This window comes from Struthio camelus, chromosome 20, assembly GCF_040807025.1.
Source record: "Struthio camelus isolate bStrCam1 chromosome 20, bStrCam1.hap1, whole genome shotgun sequence".
In the NCBI taxonomy this organism is placed as follows: Eukaryota; Metazoa; Chordata; class Aves; order Struthioniformes; family Struthionidae; genus Struthio; species Struthio camelus.
Window position 1 is genome coordinate 12,244,816 of NC_090961.1, and position 12,060 is coordinate 12,256,875.

Here is a 12,060-nt window from a genome sequence, read left to right on the forward strand (position 1 = left end):
CCAAGCGCTTTGTCTGGAGGCCTTCGGAGAAGAACGTGTCGTTATGTGTCTCTCCTCCCGGCGCCCAAAGGGGCTGTGATTTATGGCAGCAGTACAATAGGTGTCTCTTGGCCACGATGAATTGGGCTGGCCAGGGAGCATCCCTCACTCCTGCCCTTGCTCGCTCACTCCCTGCCCCTCCTGCTGGTGCTTTCGCTGCGGCTCCAGGCAGCTTTGCTGCAGTAAATCCAGCTGCATTTGGGCTGAACCAAGTGAGTGCCCCTGCCGGAGAATGAGCCAAACTTTGGATGAAAAGGCAACTTTCCTAGTAGGCAAACGGCCTTTCTGAGCCGCCTGCCTCCCTCTGCCGTGAGCCACTGGCTCGGGGCAGTGAGAGTGGAGCTGGGGGTGTGCGGAGCACCTAAGGGCGTAGGGCCGTGTGTGCCAGGCACTGTATGTCCCAGTACGTACATGGCTCCCAGTGGCTCTGGCTACTCGATGGAGTGGTGGTACTACGACGTGGCTTATGTGCGAGGCTGCACGGTTGCCTGCCTCGGGTGCCGTCGGGGGTTTGGAGGTGACCCTGGGGCTGCGAGGAGGTCAGCACACTGGCTGATTTGTGTAACGTGATGGCTGGAAAGGCAGGCGAGCTTTGGAGAGTGGTTGTCCCAGCCGAACCGTGTCATGGGGGTGAGCAGCACGTCTTGGCTCCAATGAGCTCAACCTCACCGGGAGATCACAGGTCCGGTTCTTCCCTCTTGCTTTTCTGGCCTGGGTACCTGCGTGTGGATGGCTCCATCACGGGATGAGGGGAGGCCTGAGAGCCGCTGCCGTGGCCCGTTGCCCTTGCAGAGGGAATAAGCTGTGACTCCGCGGCTCAGGCTGTCCCGTGGGGCGTTTGCCCGGAGTCTGCACGTCTCCGCGCGAGACCGGAGCTCCTGGGGGAACGTGACAGTGTGTCTGCAGCCCTCTCTAGGGTGTTGAAGGCTGTCCTGTTGGGATAGAGCGTCTCTCCCTAATTCAGCTGCAGGCCGAAGAGCGTGCAGGCTCCCGCGTTCTGAACGCGAGCGCTTCTGCGCTCCCGTTCTGTGATAAGTTTGGATGCGCTAGTTACAGGTTTGTGCGCCAGGTGATTTTCAGGGTGTTTTAAATCGCAGGTGAACGTAACACAGGACTGGGGTTTAGGAGGAAGTTCGAGCTGGAAACAGACTGCTAGACCCTCAGCCAAGAGGCTGACGTAACACAGCAGCATAGCTGTGCTGCACTAATCCTGTGTTGCTCCTCTCTGAAAGAAGCCTGGGCAGCTCTTTTTGGTGCTGGTTCCTCCCGCCCCGTGCTGTAGCTGGGAGTTACGTCCCCGTCAGGGCTCCCGTGTCCAGGTCTCTGCTCTTTTGCCTCTGCCGGCGGGGGATCCCACGGCAGGTTGCGCGACGGCCCGTGCAGGCGCGATGGCCGTGAGCGAGAAGGGGCAAGCGGGGGGCGGCGTGCTCTCCACCGGGTGCGGGCCGCAAGGAAACCATCCGATTCCTCCTCTCTGAGCCTGAGCGCTTGGGCAGGTCGTGGGCCAGGTGCCGACTCCGAGTGAGAGCCTTGCGGGACCGCTCGCGCGCCCGACGTTGGCAGGGCAGCGTCTCCAAAGTCCTGCACAGCTTGTGCGCTAGCGAAGCCCCCGCGGGGCTGCTAGCCTGTTTTACAGGAATATAATCAGAGATAAACCATGCAGGGGCCGAGCTGCTGGGCTGCGCTTGGCGCGCGGCCCGCCAAGGGCCGCAGCAGAGGCTGCAGCTGAGACGTGTGCCAGCGAGTGACCCCGTCCGGACACAAGTCCCTGTTCTGGCGTGATGCTGGCCGTAGCGGATGCTGTCGCTCCCCTCCTTTCTGCGCGCAGTAGGGTTGTGGCGTGCTAGAGGTGTGCCAGGCTGCCACCCCGTGCCACCTTTGTACCGAGCTGGCCAGAGAAAGCTCAGCGCAGGAGACCTGGTGGCACGGTGCCCCGGGGGAAGACTGCGGGTAAGCTGGGGGCAATAGCCACGAGGCAGCTAGAACCGAGAGTGCCACCCAGCCTGCGATGTCCTCTGTGTCCCGGCTCCCTGCCCTGCCACATCCAGACCCTGCCTGTTCTCAGCTCTTCTTTTCTCTGGCAGGGACAGGGCAGAGTCCCTGGTTGCTGGAGCCGGAGCGTGTGTCCTCCCTGCCGAAGGGGCGATGCGATGCTGCGCAGTCCTCCCTGCGGAAGCGGAGGGGGCCTCCGGGGAGCAGGAGGAAGATCAGCCACGCGCGAGTGAAAGGGAAAGGTAAGGAGGGATGGGTGTGTGTGGTGAGTGGGGCTGCGGGCGACCTCAGAGCCAGCCCTGGCCGGGAGTGTGCAGAAGGATGACCGTGGGAAGGGGTGGCCGGGGGCTTGGGTCCAGCACCCTGCAATTTGCAGGAGGTTTTGTCCTCTTCCACCCCTGGGATGCCCAGTGTATTAATTATCACTTCAGCTAGCAGCAAACGTTGCCAGAAAGGGTCTGGGAAACGGAGGTACCTGCACAGCACTGATGGCAGCAGGGTGGCTCAGCTGACCCTGTGCTGGCTGCAGCCTCGTCTCTCCCTGACCTTTACCTCTTGGGGCTGAGTTCTCCCATCACCCTCCTCTGCTTGAACCCAGGGCAGTGGCACCTGTGGATCCATTCCTCATACCCAGAAAATCCTCGTGGGGCTCAGCACAGGCCCCTCTTGCTTTACACCAGCTCCCCGATACTGCTCTGGACCCCATAGCCTCTCAGCAGCACCATGAAGGACCTGGCTATTGGAGTGTGGCATGGCTTGGGCTGGCATGGGAGCACGGTCCCCTCTGCTCAAGATCTGTCCCCCATGGTCCTGCACTGTGGGGCACAGGGCTGCACGGAGCCATGGCTGGGAAGCGAAGAGCTCTGGGCCAGCCCAGGCTTCTGGGAGGGTTTTGCCCTTGGTGCCAGGGTGCTAAGTGGGAGGCCTGGCCCTCAGGACACCATAAACCATAACCATATAGCTCTGCAGGGACGTTTAGCTCTCTGCAGAGATGTTTGTGCTCTGATCTTGCCTGTGGCCGTTACATACGTCCTGTGCGTAGCACATATGAGCAGAGAGACCTTTGTGGCGTTTGTCCCTCTGGCAGGTGGTGTGGGGCACAGACCCTCCTGCCCTGGCAGCACCCAGCCTCCCCCGGCTTGAGCACAAGGGGAACGTAGCTTGGGGTCAACGGCAAAACCCCTTCTGCTGTGCGGGTAGCTGGGCTATCGCTGTTGGCTCTGGCTTACGCAGGAACTTGTTCCTCGTGGGACCTGACGTCCTAGTTTTGAGGATTAGAGCCCAGGTGCCAAAGGTGGCTGGTGAATTTGCGCTGGGTGTGATGTGAGCCGGGAGTGATGGTGCAGGGGCTGTCTGCAACTGCACTTGCTGCGGGGACACATGCTGCAGCCCTGCTCCTGCTGCACGTGGCCTCTTTCCTTTTGGAAGGAAGCGACGGAGCAGGTATTGCTGGCCATGGGGGTGGCCTGCCTGTGGCTGCAGAGCCCCCAAAAGCAGCCTAGCATCATGGCGTGGCCTTCCCGCTACGGGGCTGTGGTGGATAGGGCTGTGGATCTAGGGCTCTGGATTTTTTCCTGGGGGTAAGGCCAGATCTGCATGAACAGTTCAGCATCTCCTCTGAGCTTCCTGACTGTGGGTTCACTCCTCCACTACCAGGGGAAGGGGGAACAGCTTAATTTCTCCCCTTTGCAGCAGCCTGTCTCCTTTTATAGGGCTGCAGCGGTTCTCCCTTTGCTTTGTTATCCTGGAGGAGCATGCTCCATCTCTGTCTTTGCTCTGCGCTCCCCGGAGCTTGCGCTCACCTCCGGATGCCCCCGAGCAAGCTGTGGCCCAGCGCCCAGAGCTGGTGGGTGCCTCGCCGGCTCCTGCGGGAGAGCAAGGGCTGCCTCAGGGGCTTGCAGAGCGGCCCCCTGTGACACTGCCAGGCTGTTTTCCTCTTTCCTTGTCACGTGAGAGCCAAGCGGTAACCTGCCCTGCTGCCCCTTCCCTCCGTGGCTCATCCTCCACCCGGTAATCCAGCCCCCTTTCCTTGCCTGTGATAAATCCCCCCAAATAGCTGTAAATGCTGCCGTCCCCTGTTGTCCCGGGGAGCTGAGCGCGTGGGGAGCCCTCCCGTGCGCTAGCAAGCCTGGCTGGTGGGAGGCGCGGTGGCTGCCGGGGAGGGCAGAGCGCCGGCTGCGTCCCTGCGCGTGGCCGGCCCTGTTTGCTCAGGCAGGTGCGGTCGCCGTTCAAATCCGCGGGGCCAATGGGAGCCGCGGCGTTCAAACGTGCGGCGGTTGGACGGGCGTCCCTTGGAAACCGAGCTGCGCGGGCTGCCTGTCGCTCACGGCCTCCCGGCTCCAACGGCTGCTCGGCCCCCCCGAGCCGGGCAGGGGCGACTGCGGCCGCCGCTTCGTTAGCGGTGCCCTGCCATGGAGGCGGGCGGCGTGCACCGAGTCTCGCTCTGCACCCGTCGGGCTCACCCTCTGGGGGCTTCTTTCTACCTCGCCACCTTCGGTAAGCGGGGAGCCTGGGGCTGCGCGGGGTGCGCAGGGTGCCCGCGGGCGCCTTGTCTTGCCCTGGCCGTGGGCAGGCCGCGGGCAGCGCAGCGCGGGGAGCCGCAGCGGCCCGGGGCCGAAGCAGCGGTGCTGCGAGCCGCTCGCCGAAAGCGTTTTCGCTGAGCGGCGGCCTGCTCGCTTCTGCCTCGCTGCGCTGGGCTAACACGCGGCTCGGCAGGCAGGCGAGCCGGAGAGCGCCCTGAAACCGGAGCCACCAAGACGTGCCGCGGCGGTTATTCGGGTACTGAATGTTTTGCCTTCAGGGTGGGCGCAGGCTGGGATTGCTCTGTAGGGCTGGCCAGCACCGCAGCCCTCGCTGCTTCCTTCTCTGCTCCTCGTGGGCCGCCTCAGCCTCGCTGCGGAGCTGCAGGAAGCCCGTGGGCCGTGATGGCTCCGCTCTGTGGGCTGGAGCCGGAGTAGCAGTGGCCGGGCCACAAGCCTGTGTGCCCACCCCGCGAGCCGGTGGATTTGGTGGCAGGCATCGTGGCCTTTGCTTGTGCTGCCCTAGAGCCGTCCTTCGGTGTCGAGGCCAGCAGCACTGTGGTGGGGAGAGGCGTTATTCGGGTATAGGACATCTCCGCTCCTCTGGACCGCTGGGCACATGGACTCATTTTTATTCCCCAGCAGGTCCTGCTTGAGGCACAGGGTAAGTCAGGCCTAACTACGGCCTAAGGCAGTTAAAGACTGCTAATGCCTCTTGGGTCTTTGTTGTTGGCCTTTTAGTGTCCAACTTCTCAGGTCAGCCTGGAAGCTGAACTCTTCCCATCTTTATCTCCCAGACTTTATGCCTGCCAAGTAACGCGAGTTTTGCAATGCCTCATGAGCCATGTGTCCTCTCTGCAGCCAAGTTTCCATCGTTGGCTGACCGTCGCCAGTGAGATGGGGCTGTGCTTGCTCTGAGCAAGGGAGCAGTGGCATGGCAAGGCCAGCGCAGACGTCTCGGTGTGGGTGACCAAGGAGAGGGCCTTCAGACAGACCAGCTGATGCCGGGGCCTGAGGTCGGGAGTGACAAGCAGTTATAGATGCTCATCTGCTTGAAGTGCTCCTGCCCTGTGCCACCCGGGCTGTTATCCAACGCTAATGTCCTCTGTGAAGTATTCCCCTTTTTTGTGTAGAAACACCCTGCTGCACGTACCGATGGTACTTGGCTGTCCTGGCCTAGGCAAAGCCTGTGTTTTCCGCAAAGAAACAGAAGAGCATTTTAAGGAACAGAAACCCACGTTTCTCATCTGCTGTAAGGTCATCAGCTGGGAAGAGATTTTCCTGCCTGCTGAGTCTGGTCCCAGCAGACACCATTTGTGAATCCCCTCCCTTAGCCCAGCAAACATGCTGTCATGGGTGGGAACCTGTTTGATTACCAGCTTGTGCTTGTTGATACCTGGTTTATCCCTGTTCTCCTTGTGCCGGCCTTGTTCTTCAGCTTAAATCGCCTCTCTTTCCCCCAGCCCTGCGGGGTTTGGGTGGATGGGGCCTGGGTGCCCTCTTGGCTGCAGCTCTGCTGAGCCCTACCGGAGGCCCAGTGCCGTGCCAAAACAATTCCTGCTCTCGGATCTAGTGCCGCTCCCACAAAAGGAGCGTCTGGATGGACTTGGTGATGTTAATGGAAAGATACGGGCACGTGAGTGCTGTTGAGAGGTGAGCTGTCTGCTCTTTCATCCCCCTCTGGCCTTTCTCTGGACCTATTTTCATATAGGTTAATTTTTATTGAAGACAGGTGACGTGGACAAACTGTGCTGGGGAAGCGCTGGTGCCTCTCTGCTGTAGGTGTTTCTCTTGGTCCATCTTAGGGCTGCATCGAAGGAGGCAAACCTGGGGACGATGTTTCTCTGACCCTCTGCTCATGGCTGGGAGAGTTGGAGCGCAGCCTAAAAGCGCCTTAAAGCTTGTCTTGCTAGTCTGAATGAACTAAATGAAGCTGGCTCTTCTCAGTGCTCAGAGCAAGAGGGGTTGTGTTTCTGCCCACCCAGATCTGGAAGAAGTCTTGTGCTCTGTGTACCTGAGAAAACGTGACCGCTGCCCGTGAGCAGCTCTGTCCCAGGGCAGAAGATCGCTTAGGAAATCCCTTCCAGCAGCTCAGGCTGGACTGGCTCCTTCGGACAGCAGCTTCCCTTTCTGCCCCCGGCCCTGTAAAAACATTTGAATTGCTGCAAAGCCAAGGAAGGCGGCTGCTGCCGAGCGTGCTGGCACCCCTTCGGGGTCAGGCAGGCTGGCTGGGGTGTGCTGGGGGGCGCAGTAGCTTTTAACCCTTCACGTGCTTTGCAGATGCGCGGGAGAGTCCGTGGCAAGGGTATTAAGAGAGAATTGGCATCTGCTCCTCATGGGAAGGAGAAGGCTTTTTTCCCCACAGTGCACGTGGGGCACGGATATTCCCAAATCCGCTTCTCCTGGGGACCAGGTTTTGGTGCTTCTGAAAAAGGCAAAACTTCCCATTTTCTCCCTGCCCTCTTTTGTTTGGTGTTGGCGTAGCCTGTCACAGAGGGGCCGCGGGCACTGCACAGCTAAAACTCTGAGAAGCAAAAATACACGATGCACGAGGCCACGGTCCTGTCTGACCCGATGCCTCGCTCAGCCGGCACTTGCTGGGCAGAAGCCTTGGCCCCATGCGCTACCCGGGGAGCTGAGCGGCCCCGGCCGCTCCCAGGCTGGGGTTGATCGTAGGAGCTTCCTCCCCCCGAATTACCCAGCACAAAAGCTTCCTTTCTCCTCCCTGGGGCCCGTTCATTACTGGACTGACTCCTCGTCATGCTTGGTTAGGCCGGAGCATTTTGCTTTCGCGCTGTAATGGTTGTTAAATGCTAACAGTGGAACAACGAGATTGTTCCCACAGCGTCAGAGATCTGAAGATAGCAGTAGGGTTAAAGTCTGGGTTCAAAAGGTTGGGGTGACCCTGGTGGCATGATAAAACTGGGGGCGATATTCTCGCTGTCGTAAATACCCAATCCCATAGGAAATCCTCCTCAGCAAACCCGAGTCTTTGGGTGTGTCTTTTGCAAAATGAAGCGCTGTTTTTTAATTTGAAACAACGTTTAGACGTTTGCAAAAGATGTTTGCAAAAGCATTTAGTTTGCTTTTTGTTGCGTTTTGTAAGTTGGAAAAAAGTGAAAATGGGGTATGTTGCATTGGACTGAACAGGACACTGCGCCTACCACCCAGTGATATTCTACATTCTCTAATAGCATTTGGAAATGTCTGGTTTTGGGCTGCTCCCAAACAGTTACACAGATTTCAGACTCTGCATCGCCCTTCCGATCTGCCCAGGGTATTCAGGCTGGCACGTTGCCAGGTGGCAGTTCCCAGGAAACCTTCTTGGGAAGATGTTCGGAGGGGCAGAGTCCTCCATGCCCGAGCAGGGCCAGCAAGCTGCGGGCTGCTGGCCCGGTGCAGCCCACTCCGTGCCCCGGCAGCTTTTCACCTAGACCCTGGGAACCGCCGTCGGCCGAGTCTTTGCGCCAGTCTGAATATTGTGGGTAGATCAGAGGGCTGATTGAGGGTTGTGAGTGCATAGGAGTGTAGATATATAGCTTAACTAGCGGAGCAGAGCTTCCATCCAAGGACCCACACCCTGGCTGAGCAGGGGGTTGTGTGTGTGGCCCTCCCAGGCGCTGGCCTCCGGAGCAGGGTCTGTGACCGCTTGGCTCTTCGATGCTGGGAATCAGCTGCCTGCAGACAGGTCCAGGCAGTGCCAAAAAGCACAAATTGCACTTCTAGATAAGAGCTGGCAAGCCAAGGATCTGGCCTGGGTGTTTTGAAAAGCGATGAGAACTACAGGTTGGCTTTGGAGCTGTGCAAGAGCTGGATTTCATTCTCAGCACTGCTGAAAGGCCATCGTTTATAGGCGGAGGGGGCTGTGAGCTGTATAGCCTTCTGCAGCTGTGGCCACAATGTTTGCAGGTGGTTACTTTGCCTGCCACCAAAAAGGCTTGTTTGGGATGCTTCTTCCTTCCTTCTCACTTTAGAGATTGTTCTCCTGTCTTGTCCTTGCATCTCTGCAAAGAGCTTTCTCGTTGCGGGGGCCTGCCTGAGCTTCCTGGGCTTTGTGCTTTGGTTTCAGTTGACTCTGTCCAGGACAGACGAGTTTGTGAGCTGGAGCTGTCTGTGTAGCCTGTGCTGGCAGCGTTTTCCCGGGAGGATGCTCAGGCTGAGCTGAGTTACTCCTCTCCTCCCTGCAGAACCTGGGCTCCAGCACATCCGCATCTCTCTGCTCAGAGACTTCTCTTTCTTTCTCACCTCAGATCTTGGCACTTTGAGTTCTCTTGCTCTTCTGGTTTATTCCTTGCCCTGTTGGGGCTGTGGTGGGAAGTGGACCCCAGTGTGTGCTCCCTGAGACCTGCTCTCTTGGCCTGCTAGTGTTAAGGATGGGCATGGCCAGCGGCCTTTCCTGTGGGCGGCCTTGGCCTCAGCCCAGCAAGCCTCTCTGGCCTCACTCCCGCTGCATTGAAGACTTTTTCTTCCTGCCATCAGCTCCTTTCATCTTGCTGTGCCTCTGCGTTTTCACCCTGTGAGGAACAGGCTGCTATCAAGTGGCCGTTTCCTGGGAGTTCACCCATGTGGCATTACCCTGCGGGCGGCACTGATCTCTGGGAATCGTGGCCCCATGATGCACGGGGCGGGGGGGGGGGGGAGCCCTGGCTTCTGCCCCGGCTGCTCGGGAAAGGCAAGAGCCTTTGCGCTTTCAGCGCAGTCCTAGCTAGCACTTCTGGTTCCATGCCCCGGATCTGCTTCCAATGCATTGTACCACCTTGAGGTAGAGCCTCTGCTCCCTGCAGGTAGATGGAGGCAGTGTTGTGAACTGCTATTCTGCAGTGGCAGTCCTGGAGCTGATGACCCTGTCTCTTGCTGGTGGGGTTGGAAGCAACATCTCCTCCCTTGCTCTTCTCTCTATGCTTTTGTAGAAGTGCAGGCTGAAATAATGTGATTTCCTCTCTCCTTTTTATCGTCCAGAGCTGGAGGTGCTTGCTGGGTGCCTGCCTTGCCTCTTGTTCCCTCTCCCCACCCCTTTGCGCATCTTCAGGCACCACCATGTGCTCTGGATGTGCTAGGACTCCTGCAACAAACTCAGTCTGGGCTGTGATGGCTCTAGTGGGTTGCGCAGGCTTGGATGGTCCAGGCTGTGCCCTGTCCCTGTCTCCCTTGTTTCCTCCCTAGCTTCCACATTTTGCTCAGTCTGATTCTGTTCCTGGTGCCAGGCAGTTCCCAGCAGTGAAAGTGCTGCAGTGGCTTTGGGGTCATGGTGGGCACATCTGACCTCCAGGCTCTTAGAGCTGTCCTGTATTTGATCTCCTGGGCATGCTCCTCACTCTGCTCATGATGATGCTGGGTGGTGGGTCCCCTGCAAGGCTTGGCGTGCCTGAGCAGCCGGGTGCTGGGTGCCCCGGGCAGGCAGGCCCTGGCCCTGCCTCCCAGCTTGGCAGGTGGCTGCGGGTAAGTCAGTGTGTTGGGGGCTGGGGATCTCCATTTTAAAGTCCTGCTGCTCTGTGGCAAGACCAGCTGCAAAGCCATGTTTTGTTCATGTAGCTCCTTAAGGCTGTCCCATACCACCAACTAACAGCCCAGGGGGGATGAAGGGTGGTCAGGCTGTGCTTGTTGCTAGTTGTGTTGGGCTGTGCTGGTCCAAGGTCTTCTATGGGAGTGGAGTGAGCACTTGGAGAGGCCAGGCAATAGTGTCTTACACCACTGCCATGCAGTTGAGGGGCAATCCTAGGTCTGAGCCCTGAGCACCAGCGCTACTAGACTGCATGTGCTCCTGTGGACATGCTGTTCCCATGGCTGACGCACAGGATGGGGTCTTGTGTTTGTGAGAAACTTAGCTGTGACAACCTGAGCCTGTGACGCCTGGAGCTGAAAGCCCCAAATGCCTCTGGGCTGTTGGCTTTTGAGTGAAAAAGTTCTCGGCACTGTTGTTGTCTGGGCAGCCAGGCCTGGACATGGCTGCATCACCAGAAGCTGGGGGTCTGGCTTGGTCCAAGCCTGGCCTGGGCTGTGTGATGGAGGGGCTGTGGGATGGTAGAGCCTTAGTCTTCCCCAGGGGCTTGGCTGCTCCTAGCCTTGCTGGCCACTTGACATTTGTTCAGTGCCAGGAACCATAAATTAAACCATTCTTGTTTAATCTGAGATTAAACCAGGTGCTGACTCCTCATTTTAGGTGATTATCTGTCTTCTCATGCCCAGAGTCCCCCACAGGCAGGTACTTGGGATCCCCGGCCAAGGCAGCCTAGCCGGGGCCATCTCGCCGCCTGTTCCTGGTGGGCTGGGTGCGTGTTACGAGCAGTTTTGCCTTAGCCCTTGTCACTGTGTCCTCGCTGGTTTACAGTGCTAGTCAAACTGTTTCTGGACATGATGATCAGTGAAGGGATTTTCAAGGCTTTCCCATTTCCCCGAAACCAGTCCGGACAGATGAGGCATGCTTCAGGGAAAGCAGGGAGGAGATGTGCATGGAACAAGGTCCCCCAGCAGTGGAGGGATGAAAGCGGGTTAGCGCTGCGGCCCCGGTCTCCCGGAGGGGGGCCAACCTTGGCTGACCCTGCGCTGGCATGTTCCTGCCACCAAAAGCACCCGTTGTCCTTGGCATTCTTCCAGGCAGCCTGCAGCTTGGCCCGCTGTCACCCTTCTCCAGAGGTGACAGCCCCTTCCCTGCACGGGAGCGCAGGCAGGAGGTGAAGGGGAAGTCAGCTTCGTGCTGGGGCAGGCTGGGGGGAGGATTTGAGCATGCCGCACCCATCAGCAAGAGACTAATTCGTCCTGCAGCAGCTGTTTTGCCAGCTTGGTGCTCCCCGTCCCGCTCGTGGGCTCGGGCCTCGTGCTGGTGGAGTTTTCTGTGTACTGAGAAAACATAATTCAGTTTTTCCTGGAATGTTTTTACATCTGAAATCATGAGCATTTCTTGGTAGTAGGAGAAGGTGCTTCCTCCCCACCTCTTTCCCCTTGGCTCCCTGAGCAGTGCCCTCGTGCCCAGGAGCGGGGAAGCAGGATGGGTTTGGCCCCATACAAGCCTAGATGCCATGGAGTGCCTGTGCCACCGCGTGCTGGGGACGAGGTGCAAGCCCTGCCTCGCTCACCGTCTCTCTTCTCCTTGTTTTCAGGCCAGCTGAAGCTGTCCATCGAGGTGCGGGGCCGGGTCCTGGTGCTGCACGGTGAGTATCGCCCCACAGCACACGCCAAGGTGGCCCCAGAGGCACGGTGGGTTAGTGCTGGGGACAGCACTGCCGGTGCCCTTCCTTCGAGCTCTTTGGGAAGGCTTTGTGGCAGCTGTTGGGAGCGACTGTGGCAGAGCTGAATGACTGGGGGCTCTCTGAAATTCCTGGAGAGGTTCATTTTCAGGTGGCAACAGTGTTTCGTGTTCCCGTTCTGTAACTTCTTTCTTAAACTTTGTATGAAAAGGAAAAAAGACAGAAACATCATTTGGGAAAAAACTCCCTGAAATGCGTTGTCCTTTCTAAAAGACCTTTTTTATTGGCCAAACCCATTTGCCAGACTTTGCTGGGTTTTTCAAATA

General features: G+C 58.5%; 1 protein-coding gene across 3 annotated transcripts in view; it reads left to right on the top strand.

The window, feature by feature from the left end:
• Positions 1 to 12,060, top strand: part of RGS3 (regulator of G protein signaling 3) — a 95,292-nt gene that overhangs the window by 2,925 nt on the left and 80,307 nt on the right. For 2 of the 3 annotated variants that reach the window (XM_068915179.1, XM_068915180.1), the window contains exons 2-3: positions 2,124 to 2,273; positions 11,648 to 11,698. In XM_068915179.1, the coding sequence (XP_068771280.1) occupies positions 2,124 to 2,273; positions 11,648 to 11,698 (201 nt within the window). Of the gene's footprint in view, positions 1 to 2,123; positions 2,274 to 4,164; positions 4,528 to 11,647; positions 11,699 to 12,060 lie in introns of those variants that run through there. The other variant, XM_068915181.1, reaches the window with a different exon arrangement.